We start from the raw sequence: 19,990 nt of genomic DNA, 5'->3' as shown, positions 1-19,990 counted from the left end.
ATAGTAAGAAACAAAGACAAAATTAAAAATACCTTTCCTTTGCCTCCTCCCTTCTTTCCAGTCTTAATTTCATTCCTTCATTTTCAGTGAGCAACAGCGTAAATTATGGAATCCATTTAGAAATTAATTCATATTATACATGCAAGCAGTGATGGATGGTCACAGAAGTAAGTTACATAGATTGAACTATCTAAATTCCTAAAGAAATTTAAATATGCCTATTGTTTCAAACCCAAAAGATGGCTTGTGCTTTCATAATGAAAATATCTATATTGTTTCCAAATAGCTTTCCAAAAGGATTTCAAATGCCACTGCTTCATCATCAAGACATAACTGAGCGTATTCAGTGAAGTCACAAGTAAGCAGAGAATACTACTTAGAGATACAGCTGAAAATGAGAAACATAATTGGGAAGACAGATTTCTCAGAAATGACACAAATAGTAGGGAAAACAGATCATCTCTGTTTTAAGTTTAAATACAATTTCTGTAATATGAATAGATGAGATAAATAGTAGATAGTTCATAGTTTTGCTCAGCTTATCTTTAAAAATCTTTCAGTGTCATGAGATCATATTTTCTGAAATTCTTGGAATTGCGAGTCTGCATTCTGCTCTTGCAGAGCAGCTCTCAGCAAATGTGATTTGCACTGAATAGGCCAAATAAATTGTCCAGGAGATTCATGAGATTCATGAGATGAGATACACTGGAGAAATTCCCTCTAATGGGCTTAAGATTAACTGGGAGAAAAGTCTGAACCATTTGTCTGGCATTGCTTGTGCCTTAGAGCAAGCAAAATCTAATTGCTAAATTAAGCAATACAAAGACTTTATTTTTTCACAAATGTCAGCTGGCATTTGGAAGCCATTTCACAAGAACTTGTCATTCTCCTGGCACATTTACTGAACCCCACCCTGCAGCCCTTCCCTCCCAGCCACGGTTTCTTCCTTCTGGATGTCGGTTCCATCTAAATGGACTGCAGAGAGAATGTGCACAGGCACCACGGCACAATTATTTGGATTCTCACCACCTTTGAACTCACCGGAATGCAAAGTGCAATACAGATAATATATTTAAAAATTCATGTACCAAATCCAGCTTGTGTGTTAAAGTACATCCAATTCTCCTGGACCAACAGGTACTTAAACACACAGTACAAAGCAGCTGGAATTGTTGTGGTCATTTTGATGCCATATTTTTAAATAGGAAAAGAACAAGCCTTGGCTGTTGAGTTCATCAAGGGAAATAAATAGCATCTGTACAATAGATTTATTAATTTACCAGTTTTCCTGCTTGAATTCTCAGGTAAAACTTGGTTTTTAACATATACAACAGCATGGAAATGTTTGGATGTGCTTTATTTAACTGGATCTTATTAAAGTTAGTGTCTTCATTCAGAATTCCTTCAGGTAAAATGTCTCAGCCCATACACTTTCTTTGACACTCCACAAGCTGAGTCTTTTTGTTCCGGCTATTTTTCATTACAACTGATTTAATGCTCCCCCTGAGCTACTGATTCTGTATTCAGTGACATGTCAGATCTTTGAAAGTGTCTTAATAGTTCTCTCGGCATCACTTCCTGAGAGAACCAAGACATTTTTCTTGGTTTCATTACTTTAAGTGAAAACTACCCTGAGCTTGCTCTAATTGACATGAACAAAAATCAGAGGAGGAGGAGGGGGTTGTTATCAGTACATTCAGCTCTGGCTGCTGCCTTTTGAGCTGGGAATGTGGTGCTCCACTGGCTTTTTCCAAGGAAAAAGAAATGAGTGCTGCAGAGAATTGTGCATGGCCAGTTAAGTCTCCTCTCCCTCCTCTCAGCAGTTACAGCTCGTTCTCCAAGGTCCTGTGAAGGACAGCACAGGTACCTTTGAAGGAGTTACTTTACAGTGGCTCTGGGAAGGGCTCAGCCTCCTCAAAAATGGTACAATTCTGCTGCTGACCTTTAGGAGATTTCACTTTAAATGTTAATAGGACCTCTGGGAGAAAAATGAAGAATCTGGTAGAAATTGTTTAACTCAACAGAAATCTGAGGAGAACAAAGAATATTCTTTTCTTTGTCTCAAGTAATGCAAATCAGGCCAAGATTATCACAAACCTTATTTGCCATATTCTTTCCTCATGTGGTCTTACTGTCCTCTGAAGTGATAAAAGCATTCTTTCTGCCAAAGATAGCAGCATTCATGACCAAGGTGATATAGCTGGGGCCTGTTGATCCTTGAGGAGAGACAGCAGAGATATTTTGTGATAACTCACCAACAGTTGGTACAAACCCCTTCATGCAGTGGGGAGCAAAGTCCTTCAAAGATGGTTTGTGTAAAATGACCCTTGGCTAAGGCACAATGCAGCACAACAAACCCAGCCCCCTCTGCAATGCCTGTCAGCTGCCCCTGAGCTAGAGATTACCACCAGGGAATTTAATTATAGTTTAGACACTCAATTTGTCAGTAAAGCAAGTCTTCTGTCCCTGCAGAGGTTCTGACAGTCTCCAGAGCCAGGCCTAGGGAGATTCCTTAAGGAAGAGAGCCGAGGCCTGTCTGTATTGCTGGGCCCCAGCCTGAACCCCATTCAGGGCATACCTGGGTTCGCCACATTTAATGTTAGAGAAAGAAGTGTTGGCTGGGTCTCATAAAGAATTTATTCACTCCTCAGTTTTCACAGTAGGGAAATGGTGCTTTAGGGCAGCCAGAAGGGCACAGGTTTTCTATGGTAGATTTTCCATATACTACATGCCTTGGCCCACAGCACATCACCTTCCCTGCTGCCAAATGATGTTTACTTACCACTAGGACAAAAAATGGGTAATAACAGGAAAGACTGGAGAAGCAATATTAGCTATTTGTTTATATTCAGTATTAAAAAGCTCTTTTTCTTCCAGAATATTTCCCTCACTAAAGCTGAGGCTCAGGGTAGGTTTCCCAGGCAGGATGCTGTGGGGAAGGGTCCTCCATCTCCTCTCCCAGATGAATTCACACTGTGTAATGTGAATTCACAGAGCCTCAAGGCTGAGGCTCTTGATGGGTGTTAAGTGGGCACAGATCTGAAAATCCCTTCTGAAAATCACATCTGAGCCCTATCGGCTGTTGTATAGAAATTTCATGGCTATTTAAACCAAAACTAGTAAGTTGTATTTCCTTACTTGATGTTTATAGTTATTTTCTTCGCTCCCATTACACACAAGTGAAATGTGATGTTTCTGATCAGTTCCACTCTCTAACATGTGGGCAGGGAACACTCCACTCTGGATATAACTAATAGAAAAAGAAACATGTTTTAAAGCTTATTTTCTATATTTTACGGGTTATACCACTCTTGCACATCCAGAAGGAGGTTTATAAACAATATTATTTAAGTTTTTATCAGGTTTGAAGACAGGTGATATACTACTGGGACCTCCTCTTAATAAAAATATTTAAAGAATTCAGACAGAAACTGCCTTCAGGAAAAGAACCATATTCACTCTTAATGCAGGCCAGACAGATATATATTTATTTTTATCAAGAACATATATGTGTTAGAAGTGACAGTTAGGGACTTTAAGCATTAATGCCACTGTGTGAGCAGTATTTGAAAGAAAGCAATGTTGTAAAAATTATCAAATACATTGACAACCTGCTGTCTGACCAGCTAGGCCCTGTAGCTTCTGTCCTCACATTTCTAGAATATTGTTCATCCTCAGGCATTGGTGAGGGTATCAATACAGATCTTTTTACTAACAGTAAATGTGTCTGTCTGAATGCTGCAGATTAACTAAGGATGTCACATGATACATATAAACTATTGCATTTTTTCACTAGCAATCACAAAACAAATACGTCTTAACAAACTGTGTTCGCTGGCCAAAACACCAGTAAGACCCTGTTACCAGTTAAGACTTCTGTTTTACTGAGAAACAAGGATTTCAGCTTAAAAATCTGATGAGAAAACAGGTTAGGATTTAAGAGAAATGCACTAATATTAATAAACATTTTACATTTGACACATACTGTATTACAAAGACAATATCCTTGTAAGACCATTAATTGCTGGGCCATAGGTGACTTCCATCTAGGTTACTAAATAGCTAATAAACCTTGTACAGAGCCTTTTTTAGATAATGCTTACATGTATGGAAATGTATGACACCCTTGTACTATGGCTTGCACTTTACTTGCATTAAACTGTGAAGTAGGCTGTAGTAATGTCTTTGTATATTCAGGGGTTGAAATACCAAAGCACTGGAGTATCGTACTGCTGGTGTTCAACCTGTCCAACGTGCTGACAACGTGTATTTTGCAAACCCCACCAACTTCAAATCTTTGGCAAATAATGCTATGGGGTCTCCATGGTCTTTGTTTCTTTGTAAATATAAACATTCTTACTGTTTCTGTAGCAATAGGAGGTTATAAACCAAACTTTCACTAGGACTGTTTTCAATAACAAAAAGGAAAAATTAAATAAAAATCTATAGCGCCTTGTAAAAAAATCATGGAGACTCCATGACCTGTGGGCATTTTTGTTTACAAGCAGTATGTATATATGTATTAGAGGCAGAACTGTTATTTATCACAAAGTTATATTGTGGATGATTCTTTCTTAAATAAATATATGTTTTCTGTCATTAAGAAAAATAAGTATTTTAGAGCCATCTTGAGAAGTTTGAAGTGTTAAGCTTCAAATACGAGTAATCTTCCATGTTTCAGCCTTGTTTTTCTAATCAGCTGGGAGATGAACTGAGAGGCAATGGAAAACCACCAGTCCATGGCAGGGAAATGCTGGAGTTGTACGTTTTTGAGCATTCTGCAACTTTTCTATAGTGCCCATCGTGCTTAATGCTTTGACAAGCAAATGCTCCATCGGTACCACAGTAAATCCCTCAGCTCATGGATGCTACAGAGAGAAAACCAATGGTTCTAGACTAATACAGGTCAAACGAGGTTTCAACCCCTGGATAACACAGTATTTCTTCAGTTTCACAACAGTATTTTTAATTTTATACTTGTCTATGTTGAGAGATAATCCAATAGTTTCTATAGGCAATGAACATTAGGTTTCTTTTTTCCCTCTTTCCAGATGAGTTCTGTGTGAATTACTGTAACCGGCTGCGTTTTCTATCACAGATTAATAACTTGTTAACTTTTTGTGTGTCTACAATGAAAATTTATGAATGGAAAACTTCACTGTGTGTTGCTCACTGGGCATATACCTCATGGTACATTGCACAGACGTAAGTCGTAAGTTGCACTGCAACATTAAAAAAAGGAACATATTGCTCTTTTTTCAAAGATATTAACTTATTTAAGAGATATAGTCTGTACATTATTTAAAAAAAAACAAAAACAAAAACAAACATTTATTCTTCCTAAATTCAAACAAACCTTTTGTTTTGGGGAAAGAAAAAAAAAAGTTGTAAACTTCCGTTGTAAATTTGGACTTCAATAAACGAATTATCTGCACTTAGATTGTGTGTTTATGTGGGATTTTGTGTGTTCTGAGGGAGATTCCGGTTGAGCGCGATGCGGCCTGAGGGGCATCGCTGTCGATCTGAGGGGGATCCCGGCTGAGGGCGATGCCGCCCCATCGGGGCGCGATCCTTGCCCCGGCTGAGGGGGATTCCTGCGCACCTTAGGTCGATAGCGGCTGAGACTGATCTCTGCCCGATTTAGGGCGATCCCGCCGCGGTTGAGAGGGATTCCTGCCCGCTTTGGGGCGATGCTGGCTGAGGGCGATGCCCGCCCCGGCTGAGGGGGACCATCCCTGCCCGCTTTGGCACAATGCTCGCCCCGGCTGAGGGGAATCCATGCCTGCCGCTTCGGGGCTATGCCCGCCCCGGGTGAGGGGAATCCATCCCTGCCCGCTTTGTGGCTTTGCCGACTGAAGCGAACGCGCCCCTGCCCGCCTCGGGGCGACGCCGGCCGAGGGCGATCCGGCCCGGCCCGAGCGCGGTCCCGCCCCGGCCCCTCGGCCCCGCCCGGCGCGGCCCTTCCCGCGCGCCGTACGCGGCGCTGTCCAACATGGCGGCCAAGGTGAGTGTCCGCCCGCCCTCAGGCCGGCGCTGCCCCGGCCCCGCGGCTCCGCTGCCCCTCAGGCTCCGCTGCCGCTCCTCCGCCGGCTCGGGACAGCTGGGACGGCTCCGTGCGGCCCCTCGGGGAGCGCTCGGCCCGCCCGCGGGTCCGCCGGTGAGGGCGGGAAGGAGCCCCCGGTGCCGCGGAAGCCGGGGTCAGGTGGCGGAGTGGGGCAGGGAGGGGTCTCTGGTGCTGTGGGACTTGGCGGGGAAAGAGCTGGTTCGAGAGCTGGTTAAACTGTACAACAGGGAATAAAAGCGGGGTTTCTCTTCTGGTGCTTCTCCGTGTACTCGCAGCCCCCGAAACACCTTCAGCTCGAGGAATATCAAGATGATAGTTTGGTAGTGACATGATAAAGTGCTAGTGGTGCTGTACATCACTAAAAGAAGGCTGTTAAAATCATGCTGTTACGAGCTAACAGGGTTACAAGTACCTAAAATATCGTTAGTTGTAGGAATAATACAGTGTCTTTAAACAGAAAAACATGCATGTAAAGATCTAAGCTTTCTCACAAATATTTAGACAGGTTTCCAGTGTTGGCAGTCAAATTGATGAATAGGTTCATCACATGAATCTTCATATTTACTTTTTTAAGGCATTTAAAATGTGTATATATCTGGAAAGAAAAGGATGGTGCCAACGAGGACAGAAAATAAAGCATTTTACTTTTGTTTGTTTCAGCAGAAGAAACTGTCTTTGGCTTTGCTGTCTGTCTGGGTGATCTTGAAGTAATTTAGTTGGCTTAGTAGATAAATCCAAATGATTCAGTACCTTTAGTGAAGTGACATAATTTTCTATGTATTCTTTACTATTTACTATGAAATATTTATTAATAAGAGTGCTATTCTTAAGATTTTACTCTCTATGGGTCACTTACCAAGACTAAACCCAAATCCATGGAGTGTCAGGGAGTTGAGGTGAAGTGGAAGGATCTGTTCCATTTGTGGGGGAGTTTTTGGTGGTTGTCACCAGAGATTTATAAAGACATGCCTGAATTAGGATACTGGGTTTGGCCTGCAAGCTTCTGGCAATCATGTCTCATGTAACTTCTGGGGAAAACAAACCAAAAGGATGTGAGACAGTTTTGTGACATGTCTCAAGACATCTGCGTGGTAGGAGAATGTAATAAACCTATAACTCTTTATTCTTTAATTAACATCTTTTCATGGAAAATTTGATACGAGGTAGCTGCTAAATTTAATCTTATTTTACCCTGGCTAGTAGATTCCCATTTTGTGGTACAGAAGTTGTGTATTTTTTTATATAAATCCATGCATCAGATTTTTGCATATACTCCATTCTTTGATTCCCTTTGTTTTGAGGCAGTTCCTGCCTTCAGGGCAAGTTTCCTGCTCCAATTCTTGAAGCAAGCACACAGAATTTGCAGTTTCAGTGGGAAACAATGTCTTGGAGATTAGCATAAATTAACTATATGGTTTTATTATGGCTTAGTTTGTATTCTGCATCTTTTGAGTGGAAGATAGTGAATTCTTTGTAGTGATGTAGCTTTTTAATTTTTTTTAAATAGAATCTGTATTTTTGATCGTTGATAAGATTCCAACACTTTGAAGCAGATTGTTTGAAATGCAAAGAATTAAAGCCAAAATTATCCAGGTACATTTGACAGTTTTATTGTTATGTTTTGATTGGTCTTACTCCAGTTCTACTATTAAGAGGCGTAGCTGTAACAAGTTTCTGCTAGAGAGCATATAATGCATTTCTTCAGCAAATAATTGCTGTTCAGGCTTCTCATCAAAAATATTGCCATGTCTGTTTGTCTTGGGTGTGTTTTTTATTTCTGGGGAAAAAAGCATCAGGTTGTCCATGTTGTAGGTCAGGACCTTGGCAGTGGTGTTACAGGGAATGTTTTAATAGTGGCCATTGACCTTTCCTTCTGGTGGTGCTTAGCTCTGTGTCTGTGCAGAATTCATCTCCAGAAATGTCACCTGGCTTTTGTACCTGCAGCAATTTCCTGGATTCCTCAAAATGAAGATTTTTATTTATTTGTAAGTCAGTTATCAGCTGATGTTCTGGAGTCATTCTAGTGGCTGAACATGCAATCCCAGGGTGTTTCACAGCTCCAGCCTGTTGCAGGGGTTTTTCTCTGTGCTTCTTTCTTAGTGTTTGATAGAAAAATATGATCCTGCCATTTCTTCATTCTCAGTAACTTCTGTGGGAGTTTTCATAGGTAAAATACTTAGTGGTTTCTTTAACTAAAAAATATATGATTTTTGTTGTTTGATACATAATGCCTCGTAAGGAACTTTTAATAAAATAATTTCAATAAATTAATGCTAGAAACAACTTAGCTAATTGAAGTCTTTCAGCGCACCTCGTGATTAGCTAAGGAGCAGCTCCATGCAGTGAAGCCTCTTTAGTGTAGTCAAGGTGATGTTGCTTTTTCTTTCACTCTGGTTCTTTGTGATTTCAGTAGAAAAGAGTGAAACCCTCTTGGGATAACTGCCAGTGTAAATGTTAGCCAGTACAGCTATTTCCTTGGATCTTTAAACATTTATGTGTTCGTCTGCAGGCACCTAAAAGTAAAGCAATTACTGTCAGTCAGGAGCTGGACCACTTTGATCATTCCCTGTATAGCTTTTTCTCCTTTACATTGAGAACAGAATCCATTGTGACTTTTAAAAATACATGATTATTTTTAAGTGAACAATGCAACTTTCTCGTGCTCTATCACTTTTAAATTCAGTTTTCCTTCTAGTGTCTACTGAAAATTGGTGTTGTGTTCTGGTAGCATGCTGTATGGAAATAAGCAATCTGAATTATGATAGGTTAAAATAGTTTTTCTTTAATAATTCTTCAGAAATGGAGTTCCTGCATGCTGAGTAAATTACAGCTGAATTTACCCTAACAGGTGATGGAAGCATCAGCGTGGTTTGCTGGTTTTTCCTGGTATTTTAGACATAAAAGTGTTCAGGGTTCTTTAACCTTTTCTTTACCATTATAATTTGAGAAAATCTTTGTATAAGTCAGAAGACATTTCTAAAAGGCATAATGCTCAAAAAAGGCTTTAAAAGTGACTTGTTTCATCCCATATTTGATCAATCCAAAGGGAAATTTTAATTTCAGCATTAAGACTCCCTGTTTTCATCTCTCTGTCTCAGGTGGCAAAGCTGGCAGCTGTTTCATCTGGGCTGCCATTTATATGTATTACTGTATATGCAGCAACAGAAAAGGAATCAAAAAGTCAGCTGGTGAAGCCAGACAAGGTATGAATCTTCCTCTTTTGTGGTCTTTAAAATAATACCAGAAAAACCTGCAGAATAGCAGCTCTGTCCATTGAATTACATTATCCAGTAATTAAAATACATAGCAAAGTAATATGTGATAATAAATAACTGACCACTTTGGCTCAAATAAAACACAAAGTGTTATAATATTAAATTAGTGAAGTTTTATCTCATTTTCATTATTACAGTATTTCAAAAATGAACTCAGAAAAGGTGAAAATAGAAACTGACTGATGAGTCCTTTTCTGATGTGCAGTTTCTAGTAGTACACACATCCACACACATGCCTTTGCTTCATACCGAGTAATTCTGGTGCTAAGAACCCACACCATTGTTTCAGTTTTCACTTCCAAAGAGTGAAGTCCCGCTTGAGTAGAGCCAGTTGGAACTCTAGAACTTCATAATTCCACAGAGAGGCTTTGTGTGCTGCAGGGGGAACACTGAGGGTTTGCAGGCTTGGAAAACCCCCTTGAACTGCAGCAGTTCATGGGAGCAGAGCTGTGTCCCTGCTGCAGATCTGTGTCCCTTTTGCTCAGCTGTGTTTGCAGCACTCACAGGAGCAGAGCTGTGTCCCTTTTGCTCAGCTGTCTTTGTTTGCAGCTCCCTGTTTACAGTGCACCCCCTTGAGGTCCAGGGGTGCTGCAGAGCTGTGTCCCTGCTGCTCAGCTGTGTTTGCAGCACTCACAGGAGCAGAGCTGTGTCCCTGCTGCTCAGCTGTGTTTGTTTGCAGCTCCCCATTTACAGTGCTCCCCCGCTGACGTCCCGGTACATCGAGGAGCAGCCGGGGCCCCTGCAGCAGCAGCTCACGGCTCTGCGGAGGACGACCGGCCACTACTTCGGCTGGTGCCAGGTAAGGGATGCACCCAGCCTTTCCTGCAGTTCTCTCAGCACTAAACTACTGAAAAAACAGCTTACTTCCCCCTGGAGGTTTTTTTTGGCAGATCCTTGTCTTGCATAAGATAATTTTGGATGGAAAAATGAGCCTTCCTTCTACAGCAGGAGTTACATTGGTAAATTCTTGCTGGGAGAAATTGAGGGTGTTTTGGAGTCTGAAATTCCAGATGTAGTCCATGGAGAAGGAGCTCCTTCCAAAGGGCAGTACCTGACAAAAAAGACAAACAATGCATCCCCTGTATCTGTTGCAGCAGGCTGTTCCTCATGAGCCATCAGAAACACCTCCCAGCTCTGTTACTGCATGTTCCAGCTGGAGAGGGAACTGTGGTGCCTGTCACTGCTTTTGTACCTGCTGGGAAACGGCAGCTTCACCCTGACTGCTGGCCAGAGGAGATGTTGCACTTGTGTTTTGCTTTTGCAGAAATTGTAGACCCTAACAGTTGAAAACAAAATTCAAAATGTCTTCATTTTTTCTGTAAATTGTGATTCCATTGGTCTGTAAAAATGTTGCCAGTGACTGCATGACTGAAATACTCTTGTTATAAATCTGTATCAAACTTTTTAATGCCATTAATCATTGTGAGTTCCTGCACTGAATAGCAGTGACCTCTGGTGGTACAAATTCGGTGTTGATCTTTCAGTTTTCCTGAGAAAGTCTCTAAGGAAGAGAAGATTGTATTTTATAATTGAATTTTCCTATACAGTTGGCATCCAGGTGTTTTCCTATTCTAGAGTTCACCAGATTTCAGTTTTGAAAGGGAGCTTACATTAGAGAGATTTTTTTAAATTAATTAGTTGCCAATGTAAGTTTTAAAAATATATGTGTTTGTCACAAAGAGGGTAGATCTCTGCACAGCCTTTCTAGAAAGTCACTGGTTTGTGTTTTTTAATGTCACACAGTATTTCTTTGTCTCATTGTGCTGAGATATGTGTGAACAGCTACTTTTACAGAGATTTTACTTTCTGGTTTTGTTTTTCTTTCCTTGTAGAGTGTCTATGTCTTTATTAAAAATGGAATAATGGATTCGATTCAGTTTGGAAAAGGTAGGCAAGTCACATATCTGTCTCATTTCATCTATAAACTCTCAGTAAAATCAAAATTTTCACCTTTGTTTCTTAAGTGGGAAATAAAATGACTGACACTGAATTGCCCTGCTTCTTTTTTGTCTTTTTTTTTTCCCATTTCTTAGATGCTTATGTTTACCTGAACAACCCTCCCCCAGAATTTCTTCCCAAAGCCGCTGTGATTACAGTGTCAGGCCTGGCTGGTGCAGTGCTGGCAAGGAAAGGTAGGGCTGCCTTGTTTTCATGACTGGCCTGTAACAGTTCCAGTGGTCAGAATACTGTTCTGAACCATTGGCAAAAGCCTGTGGGACTAAAAGAAATTCCTGGTAAATGAAGGGACATTGTTGATTGCTGTTAGGAACTGGCTGAGAGCTGACAGAGCAGGACTAGACAGACTAATATACAATTCTTCTCATTCTTCATAATATTGGAAAACCTAGTTTGGGATTATTTGTCTTTGCATTTAATTGCTACAACTATTTAGTTTGCATTTCATTTTGTCTAATTATTGAAAATATTTGGCTTTGTACAGGTTCTAGATTTAAGAAAATTGCTTATCCATTGGGACTTACTACTGTAGGATATGCTGTTTGTTACCCAGCTCAGTCAGTGGTCATTGCTAAGGTAAGGTTCTGGTTTATCTGTGGTCATTTCCAACACAGTGGGACAAGTTTGGATCCTTTAACCTGGTGCTCCATCTATTGTGCCAACATTGCCAGCACACTGCTGATCAGGGTTTGATTTCATTTGGAGTAGGGGGTTTAGCATGGAAATGTTCCCTATGGATTCCTAATACCAATTTAAACATTATTTACAATTTGCTTGGTGTAAGGGAAATACATAGTAGATTTGAAAAGTTGATGCCTTAGGATGGAGTTGAGCATGTTCTCATGCAAATGTGATTAATTTCATTTGAATACTCTGTCTTTTATTTTAAAGACTATTGTTAAATTATGTTTTTCTAAAAAATAGGTAACAGGGAAAAAGTTGCGTTATGCGAGTCACCAGACCTACGAGGCTGTGAGGTCACTGTGGGCAGACAAGGAAACTGTCACCAAGGTAGGACTTAGGAAGTCATTACACCTCACACCTTGAGAGGGAGCTTAGAAAGTTGTGGTCTCTTCTGCTGGTGCTGTTCAAGGTTTACTGATGGTGTTAAGCAAGGCACAAACCCCAATCTGATCTTTTTGTCAGTTTGGTGTTTAATTGTTTTCACACCAGTGGATTTTGAGATCCCCTCTGTAGTCCCACAATGCATGCAGTGTGCACAGGAGAAGAAGAGCTCTCTTAAGGGCTCTTATCTTGGCATAAAGGATCCGTTTTGATTCAAGCTTTGGTCTTAGGTAGCCCCTGAATTTGGACAAAAGACACTCAGGGTTACAGTAGGTATGACAGGCTTACTGCTCTACAACCCTTGCAGGAAGTCTACTTTATTTACCCTGTGATACGAATTGTCCATGGCTGATTTATTTCTTCTCCTTGCCCTGTCCTCATGGCAGCCACAGTGAATAAATGGTCAGTAACCTCTTTATATTGGCCTACTACAAATGGAAAAGTTATCAGGGTTTTTGACCTGATTCTCTTCCCCACTATAACCTTCTGTTACAGAGCAGGCTTTCTAACTCTGACATAATTCTTCTTCTCCTCAGAATTTCCTCTAGTTTCTCTCCTTTTTCTGTTTTAGGGGATTTTGTGTGTGGTTAAGTGAGGCAGTCAAAATAGGACATATTAAACAGCTGAAGCCTTGCCAGCAGAGAGTAGAGGGCAATATGAACCTTCTGTAAATTACATATGGAATTTGGGTTGGTAATCCCAGAATTAAATGTGGGTTTTATCCAACCCAAAATGTTTTTTTCTTTAAGTGGACATTTATAAAACCTTGACAAAAGTAGCACTTCCCAAATAAAATTGCAGCTTTGCATGGTAGTTTTTCATTGCTCTTTTTAAAGAAAATTTCAGTTTCTCAGTTACGTTAACATGTAGAAATAGTTTGCTTTAAATTGACAGTGCTCATAGGCATGCAGTCCTCACCCTTTATTTCTTCTGAGAAGCACAAATGGAATTCTGAATTTTGAAAATGAGATTCAGATAACTGTCATTAAACTGATAGCAGAACAAGAATTGATGTGGTACAGACACTTCTCTTAACTTCATTTTTTCCCCTGAGTGAAGCCTCTTCCCAAGACACATTATTTGTCATTACTAGGGTGTACCCATGATTTATCTTTCCATCTCCTGCTAACTAGGGGTAGTAAGTGTTGTGTAAACACTCAGGGCTGTTCCAGTCTTGTGTAAGGCTAAAGGCTCCTCACCTGGAAATGAACTTGTGAAGGTCTTGGAGGGTCTCTGGTAAAACCACAGCTTCAGTCCTAAGTATATACTCATGACAATTTCCCTTCTCCATAAATTTATTCTGTCTGATCTGTGGGGTTTCATGAATTTTACTTTTTCCAGCTGTGCCCCTTGTGTGCAGCTGACTAGTTGAATATCATTGCATGATGTCATATCTGAAAATAATTTCATGAGATAAGCTTCCAGACTTGAAAGCTTTATTTTGCAATAATGTATTAAGCATATACCCAGGTGCTTTCTTTTATTAATATTTGGTTCACAGCTGCAGCAAGAGTCAAAACCAATTATGCAAGAAGATAAGAAAAAGAAGGGAATTTCTAGTACCAAACCTGAGTCTGCTGTTGAGTCAGGATCATTTAACAGAACTGAATCTTTTCCAGTAAAGTGTCGGAGTAATGAAGATCCAGTGCCTTCATCAGGTGAATTAAACATTTCAAGTGTAATCTCAGGGCAACTTGCAAATCTAATTAGTTGACTTAATTTTGCACTTACTCTTGCTCTAAACTGGAGCAGGCTGTCAGTGCATATTATTCTTGAGAGCATATTTTACATGCTGTCATTTAATTCATATTTCAGAGCCTCAGGGAGGTGATAATTTTCTCACTGTGGACCTTGTCATAATAACAGAATTATATATTTGCTGTTCTCTCTCAATAATGTCAGAGAACCAATATTAATGTAAACCAGGTTCTTTCAATGGCCAAAATAAGGAATAATCCAAATGCAAGTCATACAAAAAGGTTTTAATTTGGATTATTATTAGAAAATTGAAGTCTCAAATGGATTTTATTACTTTTAGCCTCTGCTAAAAGTGCCGAGAGGATCCATAGTGGAATGAAAGAGGGATGTGTAATTGAGAAATGAAGCATTGGATTTCATTGTGCTGGGTTTTCTGCACTGGTTCCTTGTGCACCTTAAGTGGTTGAGATAATCAACTAGATCACATAACAGCCTGTTTAACAGACAAAAATTTGGTAGTCCAATTTTTAAGAGAAAACAGTGGAATTACCTATTGAAGGAGAACTAAATTTGTTTTAAAGTATTGTTACCTCTTGTAAGAGGCAACTTCTAAATTTTATTTGTTGCAAGGAAATCACTTGGAAGGAAGGAATTGTTACCAGAGATTTTTTTTCTGGAAAGCAAGCAGAACATACTTGGATGAGGGTTTTACTATTTTTTTCCTTTATTTTCACTGTCGTATGCATTCACATCTTTGCTTTGCATCTGAATTTTTTCTGATTTAGTTTGTGGAAGGCTTTGATCTGTTTTTACACTTGCTCCAGGCCAAACTGTCTTTATTGGGTTTGTGTTTATAGATCTGTCGTTGCTTTTATAGGTGGAATTAGTTCATGTCCTTAATACAGCCAAAAATATCCCTGCCCTAAATGAATCTGTGTTGCCAGAGATGTTTATTTTCTCAGTCCAAGTGGAGCAAAGCTTTCAGGAGAATGTAACACCCTTTGTTGGATCAAGTGATGTAGCTAGAAAAGAAGCAGATCAGGAACAGGAGCCACAGCCCCAGAAAAGCTGCCTTTATATCCCCCTAGATGCTCTGGAATTGCAGTATCATTAAATATATCAGCTGTGCTCTGTCCTTCAGTGAGTGGGAGGGTTCAGTGGTTCACTAAGCTCAGTTTGTGGTTTTTGGAAGCTCAGAAATGAAACTAGGTGAGAGTGCTTGTCTTCACGTGGAGTTCTTGCCATCTGGCAGCAGCTGCTGGGAGATCTGGCAGGGCTGGCTGTGGGATCCATCTCTGCTCCTGGACAAGAAACACTAGGGGACTTTTTCCACACCTCAAACTTTCCCTTCATTTCCATGTGTTGGGCAAAGCGTCACAAATTCTTCTCTCACTCTGCTGGGGTAGGAAGTGGTGTTGGAGAGTGAGAAGAGCTCTTGCTCTCCATCCACTGCTGTGCTCAGTGTTCCAACCTGCCCTCATCCTCCTTCTTCACACACTTCGAACTGGAGCAGGCAGGTTTTGATCTTTTCTAAGTGTTTGGTAATACAGAAATTCTCAACATGTATCACTAAGCTTTTTTTCCTTACAGCTCAACTATAAGCATACTTTTTAACCATATTTTTTTCACTATCTCTAACAGGAACAGTGAAGAAATCAAAATTTAAGCCTGATCCAAAACTTGCAGACCATGGTCAGTCCAGCCCAGAAGATGTGGACATGTACAGCACCAGGAGCTAAGCCAAGTCTGCTTTACAAAATGCAAAATGTTACAGATAAGGGGGAGGGAAGAAGGGAAGGAATAATCTTTACAATACACACTCTGTGAGGTATAATTTCATCAGATATTTTCTTATCTCCAATTTGTATTATTGACTTACATGATTCTGTTTAGTGCTTATTTTGTTCCTGACTCCATAAAAGCAGTGGGAATTCACTCAGTGTCATTAGTGAGACACTGAGAAAACAAGATTTGTGTCTTCTCCCAGTGGGACTTCTCTGTGCCAAACTTGCTAATAAATATCACTTCACAAAGGATATTTGAAAATGCAAACGTATCTCTGCTTTGGCTCAGATGTTCCTTGATCTGAATGAAGAATGTGAGGGATGGGGTTTGCAGAGGCTTCTTTGTCTTTTATCTTTCAGCTCTGGAATGAAGTGCAAGTTCCTGCTGGTCTGAGTATCCTTAAAATCTCCGTGGTTGTATGATGTGAACAGCATTGGCTTTAAAGCTTGTGTAAAAGAGTCACTTTTTTCATTGCAAAATAATTTGGTACTGTTTGCCTCTTTCACAAAGGTGCATGGAAACAACTCCTTGTCCTGCACACCTCTGCTGTGTTCAGATGTCTCTGAAGTTGGGCAAAACCACACAACCGATCTCTAAACTTCCTTTCTAGACTAAGCATCAGCTTTCACTTACTTCTAATACTTGGAATAACTGTGCTTGAATTGCTTAATCCATGAAACTGATAGTGAATTTATATAAAATCCATTAGAAGTGTTTAGGAAGTTGGAAATCTGTAGTTTCAAGGTTTAAACTGCTGACAGTAAAAGTGCAGAAGTAGTAGGCAGCCAACTTTTTCATCCCACAAGTTTGTATGCAATATCTCATTGATTTTGGTAGGATTTCTGTGAAATTCTGTGTTTTTCCTCGAGAATGATATTAGAAATTAAGTTTCCTAGGATGAAGCTTTCAAACACTGCTTTTATCATGGTGCATATCCCTGTACTTCTGTTCATCCTCCATTTCTCTTCATTCTGTTACCTTTTAATTAAGGAAAATACGGGCTTTGCTGTAAAATTGAGGGGGAAGCTAGAGATACCAGATAGCGTGGATGGAAGGCTAAAGCCTGAACTGCTGCTGTTCTCAGCACTGGGATGTGATGGGATATTTGCTCCTGCTCTCCAGAAGAAGAAATTTCACAACCTGATTTCTCTGCAAGGCTGCTGATGCAAAGTCAAATGACCAGTGAAATACAGGCAGAATTCCTGGTGTCCCTGTGGGATCAGCAAAGTTGTGAGGAGATGCTGCAGGATGGAATGTGCAGAAGGCACAAATGGTGAATGAGCAAAAGAAGAAAAGCTTTTAGGATGGGTCAGAAACAAATTGATATTTTAAAATCCAAATTTCGTGAAGTGCTGGTTTTTGTTACACAGAGTCCAGTGCAAGGTGAAGTCAGAAAATGTGGAGTTTAAAAGAAGAATTCTATTAGTGAAAATTGCCTGGGACAGCTGACAGGATTGAATGTCTTTTGTTTCTTTAATCATTTCTTAAAGGCCCAGGCAACTGTCAGAATTCAGGCAGCAATCAGAGGATATTAAATCAATCTTCAGAGAGCTCCTGGACATGACACATTTAGTGTTTCATCACAGAGAGAAGAGTAGAAAACTTAGATGGCTGGGCTTCATATACCATTTCCAGGGAAACAGATGAAGACATAAGTGAAAATTGTGAAGAAATTATCATTTTCAAGTGCATGACTGAATGCCAGAAATTGTATTATCTGTCTCCCTTTGATAACATTCTGGATAAAAACATGAAGGAAAAGCCATCTGCTCTGCTCCTGGATTGTTAAATTCTAACTTTGAGTGATGTGCTAGCACAGCAAGTCAACAGGAGAGGTAAGATGATGCAGATTGCTTGGATTTTGCAGGAGTTTACTGTGGTGAGATTTTTCAGGCCATAGTGAAAAACTGCCGAGGAATTGGTCTGGTGGGAGCAGGGAGAGGAGCTGCAGGGCTGCTGTTGTGGAGCCAGCACATCTGCCCTTCCCAGGAGAGCAGCCTTGGGACACTGCCTCTTCCCTGGTGCCAGAAACTGCCCTGCACTGCCCAGGTACTGAGGGCATTTCCTTCAGGTCTGGTGCTGCAGGAGGGGCTGGCTGGGCTCAGATGTCCCTTGGCCCTGTGGCTGGGCAGCCAGGAGCTCCATGGCAGCCCCTGGTGCTGTGCATGGCCCTGGTGCCCAAAGCTGTCCTGGGCTGCATTTCAGGCTCTATTGACTCCTTAGGGCAACACTGGGATAGAACTAAACCTCAGAGTTAAACATCATAACATAAAATGAGTGTTCCTGCCCACTCTGATGGACAGCAAGAGGAAGGATGCACTTCTGTGCTCACAGAAAGGAGTCCCTGTGCTGTGTCATGGTTTGGTAGGTGAGAGGAGTGAGCAGCACAGGATTATTCCAGCTCAGGGTTTGCCAGGGGGCTGCCCCATCCCTGGAAGTGCTCAGGGCCAGGTTGGACAGGGCTTGGAGCAGCCTGGGATAGTGCAAGGTGTCCCTGCCCATGGCAGGAGTGGAAGAAAATGGGCTCTAAGTCCCTTCCAACCCACACCAGTTGATGGTGATGCTACTGCTGATGTTATTGTCACTTTCTAATTTAGTTTTTTCATCAGCTGAGATTTCTCTTTCTCCTCAAGGCAGGGTAATTTTCTGTTTGTTTCATTTGTATCACCAATTTTTGTTTACTATCCCCACACAGTGGGGTTAAAATTAGAAGGTTTTGGTTGTGAAACAGGGACAGCTAAAGAAAAATCTTCCCTAACTGCAGCCAAAGAAAGTGGAGGAGAAAGATGGCAAATTTTGTATTCTGGCTGGGTGTGTTCTCTGCTTTCAGTTCAGACATCTGAACCTCCAGGGGTTATTTAATACTTTACTCTTGACTGCAAGGAGCTGTAGCCACATGTCTGTATTAGTAATTTCTAGTAAAGGTGCTATGCAATGGCTTTAAAAAAGCAAACTCAGATCTGGATGATGCCACTCTTGTGAGTCCTGGGTAACCACGTGCCTGACTTGGGCTCTTGAAGATTTCAGACCCAACAGACAAATCTGTTACACTGAAAAGTTAACATAAAACATGGGAAAAGTTTTATTGTGAGACATGGTTTTATTAATTTATAGTGAAACACTTTGAAATGCCTCTGAAATGTATCCTTAAGTGTCACTTAAGTTTGTTTCACAATGCAATAATACAGTCACATAAAAGTAAGAATGTATATTGTAATTTTTATATAAGTTATATATTTGTGAAAAAATCAACGTCTTAAAGAATGGGGTCACATGGTATTTTATAATACAGGAATAGCTTTAATTTAATGCATGGGGTTTTTATTTATGGTTGATTGTATTCAATATAGAGAGATTTGGAGCTTGTTGGTATTAATTTTTTATTTACATAAAACTGATTGTGATACTTTATTTTGTCATATCGCTGTGAGGCACCTGGAAATAAAGGGTGATAAGATACTTTTTAAAAACTAAGTTTAATTTTTGTCTGTTGTTTTCATCTGTAGGAAAATTGTCAATTCCTTCCCTTTCAAGTACTTTTTAAGAGTTCATTTCTAATGACTAAGTCACATTTGTTTTATTAATGCTGGGGGAAAAACTTCACCCTGAAGTATTGAAACACTCCTGGAACAAATCCCTGAAGCAATAGGACAGATCAATGCTCAGTGGCCTGAATTTTGAGAAGTGCTTCCATGTTCTTCTCTTGGTATTTTTTCTAAAGAATGGTGTAGTTCAGGACTTGGAAAAACTAAAGTTTTTATCCATGCTGGAGGAGTGACACTGTTCAAGAAGGAAGCAGGTGGTAAATGTGTTTGTCTCAGTGTGACTGTGCCAGTCTTCTGGATTAAGTAATTTGCCAAGCACGGGTCATAAATTATGTAATCCATGTGTAAAATAAAGAGTGAAATACTCAAAAGGAGGAGAATTGTGTGAATGAGTAATGGGGCTGTTTTAATGGCACGTTGTCCCTGTCATTCTTGAACAGCTTGGGAGATACTGGAAAGGAATTGGAATGCAGCAGTGTTGTTATCTTGTAGTGAAAGTTTGGAGTATTTTAGTGAAAAGCTGAAAACATTTTAAATCCAAAAGAAAGTGGGGTCCCACAAAGCCAATACTTTTTTAAAAGGCCAATCAGTAGGCACTGGAT

General features: G+C 40.3%; 1 protein-coding gene across 2 annotated transcripts; it reads left to right on the top strand.

Moving 5' to 3' along the window:
• Positions 1-5,949: 5,949 nt before the first annotated feature.
• APOOL (apolipoprotein O like) lies at positions 5,950-19,758 on the top strand. 2 transcript variants are annotated; one of them, XM_030967917.1, is made up of 9 exons: positions 5,950-6,004; positions 9,163-9,267; positions 10,019-10,138; positions 11,172-11,226; positions 11,373-11,471; positions 11,780-11,871; positions 12,220-12,306; positions 13,862-14,018; positions 15,700-19,758. In XM_030967917.1, exons 1-9 carry the CDS (start codon positions 5,993-5,995, stop codon positions 15,795-15,797), a joined length of 825 nt encoding a protein of 274 aa, XP_030823777.1. In that variant the 5' UTR covers positions 5,950-5,992; the 3' UTR covers positions 15,798-19,758. The 2 variants fall into 2 exon arrangements, with proteins under 2 accessions (XP_030823777.1, XP_030823776.1); XM_030967916.1 differs by lacking the exon at positions 5,950-6,004 and adding an exon at positions 7,263-7,657.
• The last annotated feature ends 232 nt before the right edge of the window (positions 19,759-19,990 follow it).

This window comes from Camarhynchus parvulus, chromosome 4A, assembly GCF_901933205.1.
Source record: "Camarhynchus parvulus chromosome 4A, STF_HiC, whole genome shotgun sequence".
In the NCBI taxonomy this organism is placed as follows: Eukaryota; Metazoa; Chordata; class Aves; order Passeriformes; family Thraupidae; genus Camarhynchus; species Camarhynchus parvulus.
The sequence above is the reverse complement of the archived record's forward strand: the minus strand, read 5'-3'. Positions and strand labels throughout refer to the sequence as shown.

Excerpts from the sequence above, each read along its gene's own strand:
- APOOL (XM_030967916.1), top strand. The coding sequence starts at position 7,628 with ATGCAAAGAATTAAAGCCAAAATTATCCAG. Across the intron at positions 7,658-9,162 it reads TTAAAGCCAAAATTATCCAG|GTGGCAAAGCTGGCAGCTGT; the intron begins GTACATTTGACA and ends TCTCTGTCTCAG. Across the intron at positions 12,307-13,861 it reads ACAAGGAAACTGTCACCAAG|CTGCAGCAAGAGTCAAAACC; the intron begins GTAGGACTTAGG and ends TTTGGTTCACAG.